The sequence below is a fragment of the Drosophila erecta genome, unplaced genomic scaffold, assembly GCF_003286155.1.
Source record: "Drosophila erecta strain 14021-0224.00,06,07 unplaced genomic scaffold, DereRS2 tig00000294-arrow-arrow-pilon, whole genome shotgun sequence".
Classification (NCBI taxonomy): domain Eukaryota; kingdom Metazoa; phylum Arthropoda; class Insecta; order Diptera; family Drosophilidae; genus Drosophila; species Drosophila erecta.
This window is the reverse complement of record NW_020825218.1, coordinates 728,105-750,183: the sequence shown is the minus strand read 5'-3', so window position 1 is coordinate 750,183 and position 22,079 is coordinate 728,105. Positions and strand designations below refer to the sequence as shown.

Genomic DNA, 22,079 nt, shown 5'->3' with positions numbered 1-22,079 from the left:
GATCAATCTGGCCATGTGCGTCCATCCGTTCGACTGTATGAACGTCGAGATCTCGGAAACTAAAACTTTAGACATGCAGACATTAGTAAAGCCTATGCTGCACAAGTTTGTTTCAGAACGTTGTCACGCAAAAATGTTTTGATATTTTGTATATTTATTATTAGTCTTGCTAATTCTTATCGGAATACCAAAGCATTTTTACACACAACTGCCACGCACACACTTTTGTTTTTGTAATATTTTAATTTTATTATTTTTTGCCTATTTTTATAGATTATTTTTTTAACATTTTTAGTGTGAGTTTCTTGCTTCAGGCTGTCCTTGTTATATGAGATTTTGGAATCCTTTTCGATAGGAAATTCTGGTTTTCTGCACACTTGAAATTTATTCTTCCATAGGCGTATGCAATGTTTTGGTTTGTTAGGATAAATTCCATCCAGCTTAGAGATCCTTCATCGCGTCCTTCTGTGTACTCTGCGTTCGTCCGTATGGTGCCCATCCTGCCATTGCACATTGGGCCAGCGAGCCGATTTTTCGACGAAAATTCCAATTTTCATACAAAAGTAAACGTGTTTTAATAATAAAATTTGAATAGAATATACTTTGACTAAAATGAATAAACAAATTTTAATTGTTTTGATGCATCCCAGAAAATTTTGGCAGCCCTTCAAAGTCAGCTGTTTGATTGCGAGCGTGCTAACATTTTTGTGGCTTAACCAATTTTCACAAAAATTATGGAAAGGAAAGACCAAGGTATGTAGAATATTTGTATTAAAAAAGATTTTGTTCAGCTATGTTTGTTTATGTGTTTTTGGTGTGCATTTATTTGTGGTGTCCAAAAGTAGAAAAATGATAACCAGCTAACCCGTCTTTTGTGAAGTATAACTAATTTTGTGCCAAAAAGTAATTATTTATCATTGTAGCGCAAAGTGTATATAAACTAATTTTAAAAATCGTTTTTTCTCGAGTTCGCTTATGAACAACTGCTTGATATTTACATACAAAGCAATCGTAGCGCATCTTCCGTTTCGAGATTGATTTATGATGAACTAGCCCTTGTGTTAAAAAATACATTTCTTACTCCGAGAGACCCCAATAAGGCTAGAAAAAATTATTTTACTCGGTTCAACTAACGAAGGATGAAGCTTTGTCATTGCTGCTTTTTAAATGTAAAATACTTATTTATAGTAATTTTGAATGCATTGTTATTTTTTACTTATAAATATTAAGGTTAAATACTGAAAAAAGTAATTAAAAACATTTGCTGATTTAACGAGTGCTAGCATTATAAGTTACCGTACAAGTATGAATAAGATGAAGCCTATATCATACGGATACTTAGATACTATCATACTTACGAAATTTCGAGAACTTAACCCTCATCCTGTAAGCACTGGATTTAGTTGGGGAGCAGATAGGCCTAAATTCAAAAAATATCTTGTTAATTTTTTTATGTAGGACATAAGAGTATAAAGGAACTAGTCAGATAAGGCTCAATCTATGCATTTGCGTAAATAAATGAATACAATAGAATAAAACAAATAAAAACAATACAATAAATAAATTCTCAACACAATTTCTTGTTCGCAATCGGTCAGCTATTTTACGGGTATCTGATAGTCGAGAAACTCGACTATAGCATTGTCTCGCTATAAGTATCGCACATAAGTTATAATCGATATCTATCGACTTTTTTGCCTTCGTCAATGTAATTAAATTCAGGTGTTATTTACGGACAATAAGTAATATAAAAAAATTAATTAAAACTAAAGTGTGGGCATGACAGTGTTTAACGGTTTATCGATAGAATTTTCGCAAGTCAAAGAATTTCATGCAAAAAATTAACCGTAACTTCTGTATAATGTGGTATACTTAATCTTCTTAACCTTTTAGCTTTTATAGATCGTGCATGCGGACGGACAGATAATAATAATAATAATAATATGGGCGGTAACATAAGGCTTATACGTTTTGGACAACGATGCTTTTTACCGTTACTCGTAGAGTAAAAGGGTGAATTAGATTCGTTGATAAGTTTCCGACCATATAACGTACATATATTCTGTATCAGGATCACTAGCATCTCAAGATGCCTCGATATCAGGAACTAGAGGCTACAGAGATTAGGCATGCAGATTCCAGAGATATAGACGAGTAAGTTTGTTTCCAGATCTTGTCACACCCACTCTAACGACCACAAGCCGGCCAAACGCATTTTGTTATTCGTTTTGTAAATTAAATTGATTTGCCACGCACAAGTGTTTTAATATATTTTAATTTTTATATTTCCCTCGATTTACCATATTTCTTTTTTTTTCACGCCTACTCTATTGCTCATAAGCTGCGCAAAACTGCCATGCCCACACTTTTGAAATGTTTTAGATTTTATTGTTGTTTTTTCCAATTTCATTCAAATAATCTATCTACCAAAATAATTTTAAAATTTCTCGTTCGCACTTTTAATAGCTCAGTATCGGGTATTTGGTAGTCGGGGAACTCGACTATAGCGTTCACTCATGTATTTTTTTGTAATCGTCTAAGTAATTCGTCTGGTTATTCCAAATTAAACTTCCATTTTGGTTGCAGTTTGACTTTTTGTTGATTCTTCTTCGAGTGGCCGTTATCAGAGAGGCAATGTAAAAAAAATTAGTTCTTATACCCAAAAAAATTAATCCGGAATGAAATTTAAGCTTAAAACAATATAAATATTATAAATGAGCCATCAGTAATAGTTTTGGAGCTATTATGTTCACCGTTTTCAGAAATGTCATTCATGATAACTGCTTATCAGCTTTCACAAAAACTCACACACTTTTCAAAACTGTACCGGTCGAAATGCGTTAGCCGCGTCAGCTATGTTAGCTTTACTCAGATTAACATGAGCAAACGATCCAATCTATTACTGATCCTAAACAAGTAGTTATACAGCGTGTACAAACAGATGTAAATTCAGATAAATACTGTCATCAGGAAAGTTATGTTATTCCAAGAAGGACAAGCATTTTGTAATGATGATATATTAATTGAAACCCGTTCATTAGATAAAGTGTTAATAATTATTGAAACAGAATGTTCCATTTCGTGCCAATTTCATTATCCCAAATTTGATGGCATATCGTCGATGCTATGTTGACTTCACTTTTTATAAAAAATTTGTTTTCATGGATTTTAATGTGTTATAAAAGTTATCGATACCAAGTGTTTTAACAGAATTGCTATCTAAGTAGAAGTGAATTTTAATAATAAAAAAGAGACAGAAAAGACATTGAAAATGACATTCCGGTCTTTACCAAATATCCACACAAAATCCAGAGGATTTTTGGTCGGAAAAGAACCACTTTAAAATAAAGACGAGAATTAGCCGTGCGGGTATTAATCAATGAGGTGCTGAAATACAAAATGTACATATATAATAAGAAAATTCGTTTAAATATCTTGTGTTCCAAAGCCGTAACAGTAATCATACGTGACATCAAATGTTTAAATCAAAGCTAGCGTCTCTTTACAAGCATACATACACACTATCCATTTGTATATATAACATGTATGTGTATATCAGCATAGGAAAATGCAGGTATCAATGCAGGTCCATATGTGTATACGCCTCCATGTATATATACACATGCACATAAGACAATGAATACTGACTCGAAAATGAACGGGTCTTTCAAAAAAATTTACAGCAATACAATTATGGTTATAAAATATGCATTAAAGCAAATTAATTTATTTTTTCAGTCGTCTTATAAACTGGACCGACCCGAAACACGAATAATGCTCTCAGTATTGGTAAAACCGCATCAAAGTGCGTACAAGCCAATTAAAAAATAAAAGTGCTCGAAAACGATCCCAACAAAATGAAAATGGTGTCCGGGTGTCCCGCAAATGGTAAAGAAGAAGCGAAATATATTGGTATTAAAGGCAATACTTATTCCGAAACAATTCAAACTTCCGTAGATGATGGTATAAGCACTCTCAAGTTTGTGTTTTACAAAGTTCAAGCTCAAATTAATGAGCAAAGCAGATCTCAACTTTTTTCAAGAATGTCTCTATTGAGCACAATACTGCTTATTATAATTTCAATTCATTTTAAATTGGCACATGCAGATCAGGGTACGTACTGCTCAACAGCAATTAAGCCTTAACAGTAAATGACATCTTCCTAATTTTCACGAATTTCTGCAGTCGTTCTATTGGATACAACTAGAGAAGCTACATTGGAGTGGACCAGGTATCCGTATGGACCTCAAGCCCAAACACCAGGGGTACGTAAAATAATATTATATTAAATCAATTTAGAGTATCTGTCAGATCCTAGAGCTTGAATAAAGCATAGCCTTGTAAATGCACTTTTTATCATAAAGCAATAATATTTTTAATATCCGTCGGAATGGCCAAAAACTAGGAGGTTCGAACTCCGTATAGATGAAAACATGCTGACCCATGATATAATTATTAGTTTCTTCGTTTTGGGGGCCCCTAATACCAGTAACTTTGTCATCAAATTAAGCGATTTTAGATTTATAAATCGGAAGTATGTTTCACTGTCTTTCTTGTGCCCAATTTAGACCAATAACACTTGTATGACCTTGCTCTTATTAAACCGCTTTGGAGTGTGCATGTCAATTGTTTTCTATTCTTCCTCAAACTAGTATTTGCTTGACCAATTATTACTTGATATGGCAATAACAAAGAGTTTTTAAAAAATCCTGAACTCTAATATAGTATCTGCTCTATCTGGTACGGTGAGGTAACAATAATATAATACTAAAAAAATCACTACATATTCAATAATTTCATTTTTATACACTTTTAGAGATTACATTGATTTTAGTCTGAAGTTTGCAAAGCAAAGCTTGTTTGTTTTTGATCAAAATGTATTCTAATTTGGTATACACCAGGTTTTTAACCACATATAATTAAAATTTTCGCATGACTATATTATTCAGCTGAATAAAAAAGAATTCATTGTTTTGTTGTTTCCAATCATACATTTTTTCGGTATAACCCAGTTTTTTTCATATAATATATAATATATATATTAATATACAGCGGGGAGCAAAAGTGATTCCACGATCAAAGTTTTTGTGTTTGGAAGCAAATAAAAACTAAACGAACGAAGTAAATGATACAACTTTTATATTTTTTTTAATAGTAGTTAATTTGTAACAACAAGACGTAAGTAATTAAGTAATTTAAGAAGCTATAGACTAGCTAAACAAGCGGCATGTACTCAGTTTTGCACCATTTATGAAAAACTACAAAATAAATTCATTATTAATATTTTGTCCAGAGACCCTTATTTTTTAAGACATTTGTTATACGTTTTGGCATACTTTCAACAAATTTTTCGATTATTCTTTTTGAAATGTTATTCCATTCTTTTTTTACACGCGCCCAAAGATCGTCCAAGCTGGATGGGGCTGACTGTTACTGTACGAGCTGTCGCTTTACGATTGACCATAGGTTTTCAAACAGATTGAGGTCACGACTTTGCGCAGGCCACTCCATCATCTTTTGGTTTCCGAGCCATTCCTTAACAATTTTCGCAGTGTGCTTGGAATCCCCATCATGCTGAAAAGTGGTTTCCTGCTCTTGGTACGCACACGGGTCAAAAAAAATTTGAAGATGGGTTTGCAAAATGCTCAAATAGTCTTCCTTTAGCATAATCCCGTCAATTTTGTGCAACGGTGCAACGTGCGAATACGTGAAATACCCCCATGCCATTATTTTGCCACCTCCATGTACCACGGTTTGCTTTACATGATGCCTTTAAAGCTTGTTACCAAGTCTCAGGCAACAATATTGCTTTCCATCCGATTGAAAACTATTAAATTTAGGTTCGGCCGACCAGATAACACGTTTCCAATCGTCTATTGTCCAGTTCTTATGTTCCTATGCAAATTTTTCTCGGATAAAGTCTGGTTTGTTTTTTTCACTGCTGCGATGTACACAATTCTACCAAGCGCTCTTCTAGCTGTCCATGGACTCACGCCTTTATTTATTTCTGTAGAAAAATCTTTTGGCGTTTAAAGTCTTTTTTTTCTCATTTTAGATATCATAAGTAGAGTCTGTTAGAAGGCGACGCAGACCATTCAACTTCTTTTCATCACAAAAATTTTGTCTTTTCTGGACCTTACCACTGATTGACTAGTTTGCAGCTTCTCAGCAATAGCAAGGGTCGAACACCCACTTTTAGCCAGGGAAATAATACTATTTTTCTTATCAGAAGACTTCTTAATTTTTCAGTGAAAAGTTAGAGACTAAGTTCCAAATTCAACAAATCAACTATAAACTTATCGAAGATAGTGTTTTATTGCATCCTGACAACGTATTATAAATGCAAAAGCCACTTAATAGTAAATCTGCAGTTATATTAGCTGATAAGAAAGTGCGAAGATCAAAAATATGAGCTAATAACGGATGGTCCAAAACTGAGTACAAGCCGCTTGTGTTGCTTTTTAAATCATATCTATTCCATTTCTTATTTTTCTATTTTGCTATATACACCTAATTGTAAAAAACCAGCTAGGTATTCAATAAAAAAAAAATTTTGTCTATACATTATTCGTATAATATTTATGTGAGCTCAAACATGAAAACGTTGATCGTGGGAATCACTTTTGCTCCCCACTGTATAATAACTATATATGCTCGGCTTGTCACTTTTTTCTACTGATAAATATTTATATAAAATATTATCAGCAAATTGGTTCTAGCGATATGTGCTTGCCTCTTTTTTGAGATTTGCAATATAAACATTAACTTACCATAGTTTAAAGCTTATGATGTAATAAGATTCTATAAAGTTAGTTCTATACAAGTCTTATTTAAGTAAATATTTAGTGATAAGAAATATCGCTATTGCTAATAAAAATACTGTTACTTTTAGTGGGTGGAAGAGTCATTTACAGACTTCGTTAAGGGAATAAACTGGAGAAGCTATGTGGTTTGCGATGTGGCATATCACAACGTCAATAACTGGTTGTGGTCGCCGTTTATCGATCGTGGATCAGCAAACCGACTTTACATTGAAATTCAGTTCACAATACGCGATTGTTCTTTATTCCCAGGTAAATATATAAAATTGTTTTTAATAACAAAAAGGTAATATCTCAACTATTTATACGATATATTTCGGGGACTTTATAAGATGTACTTAGTTTGTAGAAATGTAGGAGGAAACGATTCCGACCCTATAAAGCAAAAACATTTGTTTGAGGATCGATTTAGTGAAGTTTATCTGTCCGTCCCTTTGAAAACCAAGATCTTCTAAAAATTTAATGTTGTTTTAATTTTATTATTTTTTTTTTTAATTCCTACCGATATTTGGCCACGCCATATTTAACTCTCAAAAAATTACCAAACCCTTTAGAGACATGGTACTTATTTTGCCCGAAATTATTTATATTATATCAAATTATATACGAAAATTATTCAAAAAACCTATATTACTTCAGAAGATATAAATAAATTAATTTAAATTATAATTTAATTAATTAATTTAATAAAAAATAAAAATTAATTAATAATATGTAACATGATGCGTTACTGGAAAGAATAAATATAATCGCCGATAAGTGGCCCTTGCTTCCGATTTCGAATATATTCGCTATGACATACATATGTCACTTGTACTTTCTTGAGTTGAGTAACGGGTATGTGTTAGTCGAAGAGCAATATCATTTCCTCCTAAATACTTTACATATATTAGTTTATGTATCAATATACTTTTTATAATTGCTTAGATTTTTTGTGTTTTCAATTTTGATAGGTTTTTAAATTAATATAATCATATTAAATAAAAAATATAGACATCAATACAGACATCCTGACTTCGTAATTTCGCTGTGTATCAGCAGTGCTAGTGACTTACTACTAATTCTGTTGATCGATTCATTTTCCCTGTCTTAGGACAAGTATTTGAAAAGTTTTTTACAAAATAAAATAATATCGAAATAAATGATGTTCATTAAAAGTTAAGCATCGAATTTGTATTTGCGAACAAATTTTGCAGTACCGGCTATCTATTACGTTTAGCACTGTTATTCTTTAGTTGAATTATTTGAATTAAGAATAATGATTCAATAGCCTTTAATTATCTTTTTTTTTAGGAAACGCTTTATCTTGTAAGGAAACATTTAGCTTACTTTTTTACGAGTTTGATGCGGCTACTCGAGAACCTCCTCCGTGGCAAACAGATAGTTACAGGCTGATTGCTCGCATCGCGGCTGGTGAGGGGCGCTTCAATCAGAATTCCGATGTAGATATTAACACTGAGGTGAAGAGCATAGCCGTGAACAAAAAGGGCGTATATTTTGCTTTCAGAGATCAGGGCGCTTGTATTAGCGTTTTGGCAGTAAAAGTATATTATATTACGTGTCCTGCTGTTACCGAAAACTTTGCACACTTCAATGAAACACCTACGGGAAGAGAAATTACTATAATTGAGAAACAAAATGGAACTTGTGTCGAAAACGCAGAACCGTATGAGACGCCAACGTACCTATGCAAAGGTGATGGGAAATGGACAATTCTTACTGGTGGCTGTCGTTGCAAGGCTGGCTATGAGCCGAATTACATAAATAAAACTTGTACAGGTTGGTATTATTACAAACTTTCCAATGCTAAATTCCTTATTATTTTCCCAGGCGGTCCCATGCTTGTTGATAGTTTGTTTCTTATTTTTATCACATAATCAAATATTGAGTGTAGTTAAAAAAAAAGTTGTTTTTTTTTTTTTTTTTTTTTCAGAATGTCCACTTGGGACTTTTAAGTCACCAGAGGTAACAAAATGTACTCCGTGTCCTCCCAATTCAAACACTTCAAAAACTGGTTCACCTTTCTGTAAATGTATGTCTGGATACTATAGACATCCAAATGATGGTCGACATATGCCATGCTATAGTCCACCAGCTGCGCCTACTAATCTCACGTTGTTGTTCGCCGATCAAACAAGTGCCATAATTTCTTGGAGCGCACCAACCAAAAATGAATCCCTCTCATCCGAAACTCAGCCTAATATATACCACAGTGATATTGTGTACAAGATTAGGTGTAATATGTGCAGCCCAAATGTAGTGTACAATCCCTCAACTGACACATTTAACGAAACAAAAATAACACTTACTAATCTTGATCCGGTAACGACATACACTGTGCAGATACACGCAATAAATAGCGTGTCCCATATTACCGATTCTAAGAGGCACTTCAACGAGTCCTCACTGGTGGCAGTTAATGACGTAACATTTTTAAATATGTCTTTCTTAAATACACCGTTGGATTTGAACGAAGTAAAGACCGGTCATGCTGAAATCGTTTTTACAACTGAGTCGGTTTTGCTCTCTACAGTTTTTAACTTGCGTATATTGGCTATAACTAGCAAAGAAGCCGATCTAGAATGGGATAAACCCGTTCAAAGTGATTATCCACTTGAATTTTATGAAGTGCGTTGGTTTCCAAAGGTCGAATTGGATGCTATAAATAAATCAGCTTTGAATACAAAGGAAACGAAGGCACATATAGTAGGTCTTTTAGAAAATACGGAGTATGGATTTCAAGTTCGCTGTAAAACGATTAATGGGTTTGGTTCTTATAGTAACATGATTTATGCCCAAACTCTTCAATCCGTTGGTTCAGGTAATTATCATACTTTTATTTATGCACCAGTAATACTTAATCTTAATCTTCTTAATACTTATTTCATCATAACAGTGTACGACGATTCTGTGCAAATACGATTTATTGCTGGAGCCATCGTGACGGGAGTACTATTTCTAGTCATTTTTATAATAGCTACAGTATATTTCATGAGATCCAAGCATCAAGATGAACTTGATAAAAAATCTACAAATCATTTGCCCTTACCACTTGATTACGCGAGCAACGAAGGTAAGAGTATTTTGATAAATAATTTGCTTTGTTGTGCATTCACAAATTTAAACTATAGAAAAACATAACTTAATTAGGTAAAATAACTAATATTGCGATATAAAATTTATTCATAAAATTAAATGTATTACAAAATTAGACGTTTATTAAAAAAATGTATGTGACTCGAAATATTCATTTAAGAATACTGCACGGATTTGCACAAAGAGGACCAAAAAGTAAAAAAAAACTATTTTACCCCAGCTAGTGGAAGTGCGAACGAAAAATTTCTTCATTTTATTTATCGCTAGAAATAACGTAATAAAAAAGCAAGATAAATGCTATAGTCGAGTTCCCCGACTATCCGTTAATCAACTAGTGGAAGCGCTAAAGAGAAATTTCAATTTTCTGGAATATCGTTAGAAATTGGGGGAAAAATAAAAAAAATTAAAAATAACTTAAACATTTGTTTAAAGTGTGAGCGTGAAAGTTTTGTGCGGTTTGTGGGCGTGGCAAAAAGTTTGGTAAATCTGTAGAAATTTACAAGACAAGTTATTTACAAGTTAAAAAATATCACATTTTTCAAAATTCTGAGCGTAACAGTTTTTTGCGGTTTGTGGGCGTTAGAGTGGGCGACTTTTGGAAACCAAATTGCGCTGCGTCTAAGTCTTTCGAAGCTGCGTGCTTAATCTCAACATTCTAGCTTTTGTAGTTCCTGAGATCGAGGCTTTCATACGGACAAGCGAACATGACCTACATACTTTTCCACGAATCTAGAATACGCTTTGACTCGACGAATAATGGATATAAGTAATTTCTTTCGTCAGTACATTTTTTAATTTGTTGGCATGTGTACCATTAAATTTTTCAAATTCATTTTGTGTTCTTGTAGCGTGCCTTATGATAAAAACGATTGTAATCTTGTTGTAATCTTGATTGCACTTAATGACTCTCCAGCAGGGTTTTACGTTAGACGTACAAAAATTGGGCGCACGACATATTGTATGAAAACTATTGCAAATATATGTACATATGTATTTAAAAAGTTTTGTTCACAATATTATATAGTGAACAGATATATATTATATATTATATTACTATAGTGAACCAGATCCGTTTTTTCATGAGATTTAGTTGTTTTAATAAATTGGGTACTGCCAAGTTTCCTAATTTAAACACGCAACTATCAAAGCAAGAGATAACGCTATAGTTTAGCGTTGTATTTTTTGTTTAAAGTAATACGTAGGATTTTTGTGCTATTGGTGTTGTATGTTGGGTTTGCATTTATCTATTGAAGGAGAGGCAACTGAGAACGTGCACCTTTTGATTTTATTATAAAAGAGTAATGAAGGGAAGAAGGGGTTTTTATTTTAGTGTATTCAATAATTAAATGAAAGTGGTCAAAACAACGGCAATATAGAAATAGAATAACAGGATGGAGTAACATTGCGTTAACAACCATGTTTATTTATTATTGGAAGTTTTATTTACGGCTTTGAGCGAAACTATTACGCCTTTAGGGGTATTGATGGAAAGGCTCATCTTCTGTTAACGAAGTTCTGTTTGCTTGAAAATTTTTCTTATACATATTTCGGTGCTATTTGGGTACAGATGGTAGTCTAGAATGAAGAGGGTTGTGAATAATAACGTTTATATTGGGAGCGAAAGCTTTAAGCTGCATAAGTTTATTAGCTTGTAAGTTGTTCCTTATGTTGATTAGAAGTGTACTGAGTTTTTTGCATTTTTTGACATCCCCCAGTAGACAACTGGACCGGAATAGGCGTCATTGGAATCAACGAGTTTAATCGCAAATTTCGAGCTTTCTTTGTTTCCGGATCTAAACTACCGCAAATCGATAAAAGATATATTTATATCGATTCAAATATATTTCAATTTGACAATGTATTTCGCATATAGCATACAAATATTTATTTATGAATTTGCGATCACGTTCGTCCCGACCCCAAATGTAATATAAGGAAAAAGCTTTAAAATTGAGAGAACGGACAGACAGAAAATATAAAATAGTGTTATTTTTATAACTGTTGACTTTGTCGATTTATTCGCTGGTCGACATATTTGGGTATTTGGACCAAATAAATAAATCGAATTAGAAGATATGGTTATTGCTTTGGTCCGGATACATCCTACCTGTCCGAATTATCAGTGGGTTCTTTCCCATAAAGCTTTTTAACGCAATGGTTGAATAAGTATTGTGTACTCGGTCGGATGGCCAAGTACAAAATCTTCAATTGTGAATTTTTTATTTGATAACTATACAAATGTTATATCAATACAATACAACATATTTTTATTTTTATTTTTATTTTTAGTTAATTCTATGGATACTACTCCAATTGTTAAAACACTTCATTTAAACGGTATAACTTTTTGTGAATTTCTATATCTTTGCTACATTCTAAGTTTGATTAATTGGTTATGGTTGCTTGCTCTTAGTATTTTAAAAATGTATAAAAAGCCACCTTTTGTCAACGCCAATCAACTTATTTGCAGACATATATCACTGTCGAAAACTTAAATACGTATAAGTATTAAAAAAGTTACCGTTTGAAAGTAATAAAATGGACGGTGCAGTCACTAAAAATATATAAATACATATGTAGAGTACCATCATTCGAAATCGATCTATAACCTTTTAAATTAAAGGATTCTGTTGAGCTGACATGCAGTTTGGGTTTTCGAGCTGGCGGAATAACTCGGCAGTAAGTTCAGCTTTCAACCGCTAGTTTGCGCGTGACCTAACGAGTATTTTATTTTTTGAAAAGGCTCTTTAACAATACATATACGGGTTTTACAAATTTACAAATATTAATTTAGGTTAGTTTCCTCTGCTACTTATACATTGTATACAACGGATCTGTAACAATACGTGCAAATGTGTTTTAATTGATACATTCTGAATTAGAGTGTGTAAAATTTTACCTCTTATGCTTCAAACCTATAAACCAAATTGTAATACAGACATAGCAGACAATCTTGGCTAATTATTTTCAAACCATACTACTAAAATTATAACTTATGTATGTATATTTAAATATTTATTATGATAACTGCTAATTTTGTCAAGCCTCTTATTTTTTGATGTCCATTTTAGTGACGACTCCTTTATTTGGAAATAGTAGAAGCTACGTAGATCCGCATACATATGAAGATCCTAATCAAGCTATAAGGGAATTCGCTCGAGAAATCGATGCAAACTACATTACAATAGAAGCTATTATCGGTAAGATTTTTGCAACATTCATACTAATACTTTAGTATACTTATGAACAACAAAATATTGAAGGTGGTGGAGAATTTGGCGATGTCTGCCGCGGTCGCTTAAAAATACCCCCAAACTTTGTACAGGACATTGATGTGGCAATAAAGACTTTGAAACCAGGTAAGTTTACAAGTGAGTTAACAATTAATTATTTGTTTTAACATTTTAAACATTTGTCTTGACAGGATCTTCTGAAAAAGCTCGCTGTGACTTTTTGACAGAAGCTTCTATTATGGGGCAGTTTGATCATCCAAATGTTATTTACCTACAGGGAGTAGTTACTCGGTCTAATCCAGTTATGATTATTACTGAGTACATGGAGAATGGCAGCTTAGACACATTTCTTCGTGTGAATGATGGAAAGTTTCAAACATTACAGCTTATAGTTATGCTTCGGGGTATTGCTAGCGGGATGGCATATTTAAGTGATATGAATTATGTACACAGAGACTTGGCGGCACGTAATGTACTCGTAAATGCCCAATTAATATGCAAAATCGCGGACTTCGGATTGTCACGTGAAATTGAAAATGCAAGTGATGCATATACAACTCGTGTAAGTATAATTAAACGGATAGCTTACGATTTTAGGTAATCTGCGTTTTAGTAGGCTATAAATGGATTCTTTCAAAGCATTACTACACCATAAGACTTTACCATAACATACAAGAAAAATAATTTGCTAACAGTATGACTACGATTGGTTTATTATGAATAGAACAGATTATATACATTTTAAACATATTTTAATAACAATACGAGATGAGTACATGGAAAAGCGGTAAGCTTTTCTTATATACAACGAATTTTCACCGTTTGAAAGGATTTGACCATCGGCTCTGTACTATGAGTTTGCGAAGGCAAAATGTTTCTAAGGCAATTTTTGAAGTAGCACCACAATTAACAAACCGACTTCTCAATACATTTATGTAGCTAAATAATCATGCATTCACGAACCGTTTTTAGTATCCTTTCATACTTAAAAATACAATACTGCAAATGTAATTTTAAAACATTAAAATTACTTTGTATATTAAAAGAGAACATATAGCAGATTTTTTTTTGGTTTTCCGTATTTGTATTTTAAAGTATAATAGTAAAGTATATTCTAGAGAACCTGAAAATATAAGGGCTTAAATTTAACCAGACCTCAACAACGCAGGAATAATATTAAATTAAAACAGCGTGACCATTCAAAACATGATGTGTTTTTCGAAGTTATAATAGTCTCTTTTTATATTAACTTTTTATGTTTTATATTTAAAGGGCGGTAAAATTCCTGTACGTTGGACTGCGCCTGAAGCCATTGCTTTTAGAAAATTTACTTCAGCATCGGATGTTTGGTCGTATGGAGTAGTTCTATGGGAGGTCATGTCCTATGGAGAACGCCCATACTGGAACTGGTCAAATCAGGTATTACCGAAATGAAAGTCTTATATTTTTATTTATACTTGTTACACCTATAAATTCTTCAGGACGTAATAAAGAGTATTGAAAAGGGCTATCGTTTACCAGCCCCGATGGACTGTCCAGAAGCCCTTTATCAGCTAATGTTGGATTGCTGGCAAAAGCAACGTACTCATCGTCCCACATTTGCCAGTATTGTTTCAACTCTTGACAATTTGGCAAGACAACCACAGTCATTATTGACAACCCGACACTCACCAGAATCAGACGGTAATCATATTTTGGATGCACAGCGTGGTCAAAATATTTTCATAAGTACCGACCTTTGGTTAGAGCACATTAAAATGTCTAGATACTGTCAACATTTTAAAGAGGCTAATTTAATAAATGCTCAACAGGTAAATATTATAATTTTATCAATTTTAGTTAGATACTAATTTTAATTTTCGTGTAAAGATATCTAGATTAACAGCTCAACAACTGTCGGACATGGGAATTACTTTAGTAGGACATCAGAAAAAAATTTTACATCAAGCCCGGCAACTGGACACTATAATATAAACAATTTATTTTTACAAAGTAGTGTAAGATGTACATATAAATAATACATAATTTATTATATAAATAATATAATATATGGTCGAACTTTCTTATTTCGAATTAACATCTGTAGCATAAAAAAATCGACAGGTATACTTTCAAGTTGTAAAATATTCACGTGCATTTTTACCTTCTATTGCCAATAACATAAGGGTGCGATTTATGCGGACTTCCAGTTAGGAAAGTTCGATTTATATATATTTAACAAATATACATAATTGACACGTGTGAGATACAAAAACACAAGAACACATTACATTTAATAAGGATTTTATAGGTTCTCTTAACTAGAACATTAGAATATATGATAGAAAAAAACATTGTTTTTACGTTGTTTAAAAAATATTTCTTTATATGCCAATGTGTATCAATTATTTATCATACAAGAAATTTTCAAGCTTATTATAAAAGTATAGGGGCGCTAAGATTGCCTAGCTATTTTTACATTTTTTTGTTGTGATAAAAGTGGCATTAACAAAATTATTCATTATTTTATTAGATTTTAATTACTTTGCATAAAATAGTGAAAAACTCAATAAATTACACTCGTGCGTAAGGTGCGGTATTCCGACCTAAATAATAATGTTACTAACGTGTTATCACTATTAGTATCAGTATTATTATCATTATATGTTATGTCTAGTAAGTATTTCAATGGAAAAGGATCTATTGAGGGCTACAAAATCTTCGTGTACTGAAACTGCGTAACGTTCGAATCAACAGATTCATTCGTCAGGAGTTCCCACAGGACCAACTCTCATGAACGTCCCTTGGCAGATTAAAAAGTAATACGCACATAGATAGCTGCGATAAGATCGCCGGCTAAGAAATTCCGTTTTCATGACTATGCAATAAAACAAGTATTTGTATTTTATAATTTCTTTTGAGCTTTTTAAGTTTACATACAAACTTAATTTTCTAACAAATTCTTGAGTTCTAATGTAATTTATATTTTTATTAGCATAGATTCTTATATTTCAATTAAATAAGCATATTTATTTATTCATATAAACCAAACTTGCTGGTATGAGCACTATCATCCATGGCCTACAGCTTGCTTTATTTAGTGAGCATCTACATTTTAACTTATTTACGTATTGATTTATTATTTATATTTAGTTTATTAGCCTTTAGTTGGGTTGATATTAATTCAATTGGCCTTAAGTGAGGGAGGGCTGGTGATAATAATTGTCACAAAGAGATAACAATTTAGCACAAGTTGCCAAATGGTAATTCCCGTGTACCGTCCACATTAAATACATGTTTTTGTATTAAGATTAGAGTGTTTTAATTACTCAAAAAATATTGGCATATTCTTTATCAGTATCAACAGACGCGTCGATATAATCATATTAGTCCGTCTGTACGCATAGGAGTCCTCAATAATCAAACTTCTTCAAGCGCGAATATGTATACAAGTAAGTAATCGAACAATAGGAACGGATGGGATGAAAAAAAAGAAATTTGTAATTTTTTTTTTTTGAGAAGAATATATGTATATATTTTATAGGGTCGAAAAAATTCCTTCTACCTAAAACGTTCTCTTTGACGAATCTTTTTGCCATTCCATTCTATATATGCTATCGCGGAGATCTTCCAGTTCAACGCATCTGTAACGCAGCACTCTATGGAAGGTCTGGATGTTTTTCGAAACAAGTATTGGAGAAATTTTCTAAAACATAGCTTCCGTAAACGTTACTAAGAAGAATAAACTATCCGGAATACTTCTATGATATATATGTACATATATTACTCCGAAAATGTATATAAAATGGTGAAAAAAATCGTATAAAAGAAATTTAACGAAAAACGCATAATTTAATTGAAATGGGTAAAAATATTATTAATATCCGCCGCGAAATTATAAAAAATCAAACACTGACGATATTGATGCTTCAAAATAAAAAAATGCCAGTAAAGAGAAACCAGATAAGACTACATGCTTCTTTTTCGTTTTCGTCATTTTATTTTCATGTGTACTGATTTTTCCAATTGCTTAGTTGTAAAAATATTGCGTCTAAACATATAGCTTTGATAATACTTTATATGTTCTAAAATAAAGCAACTTGAGTTTTTAAAAGGTATTTGCATTAAGTTTTGTTTTTTATCACGTTGGTATTAAATTATAATTTTACATCAATTTCTATGTTAGAACATTTATATAAATTTTCTTAATTATTAACTGAGTACATTTTATAATTAAAATAATACAGAAACAAGTGCTTATATGTATATGTATGCATCAACTGTATGTAAACAAAATATTGTTTGGTCTTCTACCTGAAAGTAAACTATTGTAATAAGGCAAGCATTCGGCAATCTTTGGCTTTTCATATTTTCGCTTATATTTCCAAAGAATATAGAAAAAGAAATTCCAAAAAATTATATTTCCAACTGAATGCATTTTAGCAGAACACTAAATAAAACTTTTTGATGCTGTGTTTCTAGCAAGCATCACGTTGTGAAATTTTTTTGTTAATTCAAGTTGAAGAAAAAAAACTGGAGTAATTCGTTGTTTTCAATGCGTTCCCTAAACTCCGACAGAAAGAACCAATTGCATTAGACGGGTCGCTCTAACCTTGTGTTTCGAGCTGGAAATGGCACCTTAATAGATAGTGATTCCTGCGTAGCGCAGGTTTGTTGCAGACCTGCCAGAAATAATAAAATTAAAAATAAATAAAAAAAATGTTAAAAGTGTGGGGGTGGGGTTTAGGGTTGTGGGCATATCCATAGAAATTGGAAAAACAAATAATAAAAAGAACAAATTTCAACACATTTTTCAAAACTGTGGATGCGGCAAAAAATATGTTGCATACCGATAGAAATTAAAAACCCAAATAAAAAAATGAAAAAATATTAAAACATTTTTCAAAAGCGTGGGCGTGGCAGTCTTGGGCGGTATGGACGGTTAGAATGGGCGTGGCAACGTGAGTCAACTTGCGCTATGTCTATGAAATTTGATTGCTTAATATCAATATCTCGACGTTCAGACGGACGGACAGACGGACATGGCCAAATCGACTCAGCTATTGATTCTGATCAAGAATATATACATATATCTTTTATGGTTGGAATCACATCCTTTTGCCTATTACAATAAATCTAGTATACCCATCGAGTAACGCGTCTAAAAACGCAATTAGTCAATGAAGCTATACATACATATGTGCACAAACGAAAAATATTTTTATATTTCTAACATAGTATTTTCACCAGAAAAAATATATTATGCTTTTTTATTACATGTTAACCCAATACTTAGAAAGAATAATAAAATACAGAGTGTATGTAAGAATAAATCGATTGGGAGAGTTCTTTTACGAACAGGCACACTCTACAACCTGCATATCACTCCATGTCGAAATTTTTAGTTTGTCGCTGTGATCTTCGTCAACATGTAATATTTCTAGCATCTCAAGCTTTGAAGGAGCGCAGCATGGACGGGGGGCTCGGTTGTGATCTTCTTGCCATATTAGACTTTGCAGTAGGGCGTGGTGATGGGCGGGATTGTGACGTGGTGGGCATCGTCCGTGGCAGTAACCTGCATCGAATACCTTCGGCTGTAAAATGAATTCGAATCCCTTAATGTTCTTAAAGGCAACATTCAATTGATTTCTACAACATCGTTGGTGTAATTTGTAACAGTTGTTGCTCCACTTATCCTTTCTCCAGGTGCTATCATGGTCTGAACGATGATGCACGTATTGATCGCTTCTGTTATTGGTCAGTATGATGTGGTGAACGTCCGAGTCGCCATGCTCTTGGGAATTAAGTGTTCCGTGTCCAATTATATTAAGAACTGGCATGATGTTGAGGTGTTCGTTGTTTGAAGCTGCCGAGTTTGGTGATGACGACGGGCTGAAGTCACTTAGTATACGAGCACCTATACTTTTACACTTATAACATTGAATTTCTATTCCCAAGTGGTCATGGCTTTTGTTCAACCAACTACGAACAGCTTTGGTCACGTCGAATTCTATCCACTGTGTTCGGGTTTCTTCGTAGCCAACATTTTCAAATTCAAATTTTCGAGACGATATCTTTCTTCGTCTATTCGCTGAAACAAGTTGATATACTTTCAAATTTAACTGCTGACTACGAATTTTTTTGGATTGGTTCAAGTTGACATCACCGGAATTACAGTGCCTTTCGATTTGATCATTGTGACTGACCTTTTTTTTTCTAGATCCTTGTCCACGTCGAAAATTTGTTGCCAGGGATGAGCTATAGAGAAGCATAAGTCTAATATTGGCCTCGTCAATTTTATCATTATGAAAATTGGCCTCTTTTGCATTTGTCAATGGAAAGTGTAAGAGAATATTCGTTGTATCCTGTTCGCCATGTAGTACCTCTTTATAATGTTTGTGCTTTTTGGTTTGTCTTAACCTGTCCATTTTTTTAAGCGACCTTCTATGACGCGATCGTTTGTTGCTTATGTCATTGAATTCGTTTGTAGTAATGCTTAGAAAATGTATGTCTCTTAGATGGGAAGCTCCCATAAAGTTGTTAAAATAGCTATTTCCTTTTTTCTGGTTATTTCTTAGGCGACTTAAGTATTCTACATATTTGCTGGAATATTCAACTTGGCTTATATTGACCTGTAAATAAATAATATCCTTTAAGTGGTCCATACTTGTTTGGTATAACACTGCACAACTTTCTTTCGCAGAACGTTGCAAATGGCAGTAATTTATCTCTTACCTTTCTCATATCTGGTAGTTTTTTTATCCCAAGGCCTTTCAAAACGAGGCGTTTAAGCTTGGCTTCATCTATTTTTGTTGTTTGTTTAATATGTCCCTTAGTTTTTAGGTCAATGTCCGTGGTTTCCCTCGTTTGCCTACTTTGAATTGGTACGATGTTAATCCCCTCAACTGCCAATTTTTTATTGGATAATAGAGACAAGTTTTTTGACTGGCTTACATTAATCAGACTATATTTATTTGAACTGGCATTGTAGATTGAGTCTCTGCTTTCTTTGCTAATGCTTTTAGATAAAATGTTAAGACCCGTTTCCGGAGTTGATTTGGCTCTGATTCTTGGATGTATTTGATTGGTTTTTAGTCTCTTAGCTTCATTTTCAAAATTTTGAAGTTGCCAAACTTTTAAATTTTCGTTAGGATGACGGTATGAAAACACTGCTTTTGAATTTGACGTTTGGCGGGATATACCATGGCCACTGACTTGATGCTGAGTTGGCAACAATAAAACCAATATGAACCATATTTTGTAAAGCTTTAGTGACCTATTACAAATTTGGGTAAGTTTACCCTTAGCATGATCAGTACAAGGCGAACGTTTGAAAGAAGGTTCCAGTGTATTAGTGTTTCTTATAGTTGGTGTACGGTAAATATAAATATGCCAAAAAATGTTAAAAATCCAGATGGACCTCTCCCGATGCGATGGCAATTTTATTATTGTACGATAACTAGCTTTACATATATGTTGGAAAGCATCGCACCACTCAGCTGTCTCCTTTTTTGCCGTCAAGTTTGGTTCAATTTTCATGTTTCCTCTGCATGGCCATTGGGTTTCGTTTGCTAATGTTAATTATAAAACTGATTATCTCTGCATTTCTTCGATCTTCCAGTATGTAGAATCCTCTTCAAAAATACATATACAAATAAATACATATACTTATGTATATGACGTATGTATGTACATATGTTTGCTGGCATGTATTTATGATGCTCAGAATCTTTGTAAAAATGTTCACATCACACCATTAGTTATTTATGTATGTACAATGTACACGAGTTTGTTAAGCACCATTGATCTTAGATTCGTGAATTCGTTTACGCTGATTAATTTAAGAAAACAAAATAAAAAACTGTCGGTAAAAGTAAATAAATGATCACAGTTCTTCGAAAATTTGTACATATTTTCGTCTCGTTCGCACTCTCATTAACATTCTTGAACACATCGATACGGAACCTGTTCGGGCGTTGCTTCAAATTCGACTAAAATACCTACAGCAAATGCTTACTTAACAGCAGCAATACAAACAACACTCCCATACACTCACCATGCACCCACACAGCTGCAGACGAGACATGCACGTCTTTACAAACACAAGATATTCTGCGCGTTGTGTTTTGACATGTATGTACATGCAACCGTTATGCGTTCCAAGGACCCTATTAGATCGGAACACGGTCAGTGTTGGAAGTTTAAAGAAGCTGGCTAGAAGCATTAAAATACAAAGCTTTTTATAGTGTTTTACTATTCTTTTGGAAAACAAAACGAAAATAAACAAGAGAGAAACTTTATAGTCGAGTTACTCAGCTATTGGAAATTCAAACGAGAAATTTCAACATCTTCTGGAATATCGGTAGATGTTAAGATAAAAAATTACAAATACAAACAATTTTTAATATTTTCAAAAGTTTGGGCGTGACAGTATTTGGCAATTTGTGGGCGTGGCAAACAGATTTTTGGCCAATAGATAGAATACAAGACTAACAAAAAGTTGAGAATATATGAAAACATTTTTTAAAAGTGTGGACGTGGCAGTTTTGAGCGGTTTGGGGGCGTTAGAGAGGGTGTGGCTTGCGATGTGTCTTTGTCTAACCTCAGCTTTCTAGCATTAATAGTTCCTGAGATCGAAACAAACATTCCTGAGTAACGAAAGCTTTGCTAACTGGATGGTTTACAAAGTGATTGCACAAGATAAGGCCCGGCAAAATTTAAAACAAAATACTGAAAAAAACATGTCCAGATTTGTTTATCTTAAGTGTGCAATTTTGTATGGGACATTGCAACAGCCCTTCGTCTAGCTGAATCGAATATTGTTCACACTCCCTTTTAAAACCTTTTGAAAATAAATCTCCGTTAGCTTAGCTTATTCACTTTCCAAGTCGTTCGTGTGGACAAATATTTAACTTTCCCCTTTGTGAAGAATTCTTTATGAATTCCTAGC

General features: G+C 33.1%; 2 protein-coding genes and 1 long non-coding RNA gene across 10 annotated transcripts; 1 reads left to right on the top strand and 2 right to left on the bottom strand.

Annotated features, from left to right (window-relative positions):
* Positions 1–223: 223 nt before the first annotated feature.
* Positions 224–1,650, bottom strand: LOC113564666. Its single transcript, XR_003408219.1, has 3 exons — positions 1,555–1,650; positions 1,359–1,420; positions 224–500 (listed from the first exon to the last, which is right to left on the bottom strand). It is a non-coding gene; the product is annotated as an uncharacterized LOC113564666 (long non-coding RNA).
* Positions 1,651–3,137: 1,487 nt separating this feature from the next.
* Positions 3,138–15,746, top strand: LOC6555855 (ephrin type-B receptor 1-B). Of its 7 annotated transcripts, none has more exons than XM_026983483.1 (15): positions 3,138–3,384; positions 3,739–3,888; positions 3,958–4,113; positions 4,186–4,265; positions 6,893–7,073; positions 8,115–8,600; positions 8,755–9,642; positions 9,718–9,894; positions 12,207–12,254; positions 12,989–13,117; positions 13,181–13,276; positions 13,342–13,712; positions 14,423–14,569; positions 14,632–14,961; positions 15,020–15,746. In XM_026983483.1, the coding sequence occupies exons 2-15, from the start codon at positions 3,858–3,860 to the stop codon at positions 15,122–15,124; spliced, it is 3,225 nt and encodes a 1,074-aa protein (XP_026839284.1). In that variant the 5' UTR covers positions 3,138–3,384; positions 3,739–3,857; the 3' UTR covers positions 15,125–15,746. The 7 variants fall into 7 exon arrangements, with proteins under 7 accessions (XP_026839284.1, XP_026839283.1, XP_026839280.1 ...); XM_026983482.1 differs by having other exon boundaries at positions 3,138–3,574; XM_026983479.1 differs by having other exon boundaries at positions 3,739–4,113.
* A 2,636-nt stretch (positions 15,747–18,382) lies between these two features.
* LOC6555854 (growth/differentiation factor 3) lies at positions 18,383–21,159 on the bottom strand. Of its 2 annotated transcripts, none has more exons than XM_001982681.3 (2): positions 19,865–21,159; positions 18,383–19,761 (listed from the first exon to the last, which is right to left on the bottom strand). In XM_001982681.3, the coding sequence occupies exons 1-2, from the start codon at positions 20,666–20,668 to the stop codon at positions 18,481–18,483; spliced, it is 2,085 nt and encodes a 694-aa protein (XP_001982717.1). In that variant the 5' UTR covers positions 20,669–21,159; the 3' UTR covers positions 18,383–18,480. The 2 variants fall into 2 exon arrangements, with proteins under 2 accessions (XP_001982717.1, XP_026839010.1); XM_026983209.1 differs by lacking the exon at positions 19,865–21,159 and having other exon boundaries at positions 18,383–18,723; positions 18,786–19,544.
* Positions 21,160–22,079: the final 920 nt, after the last annotated feature.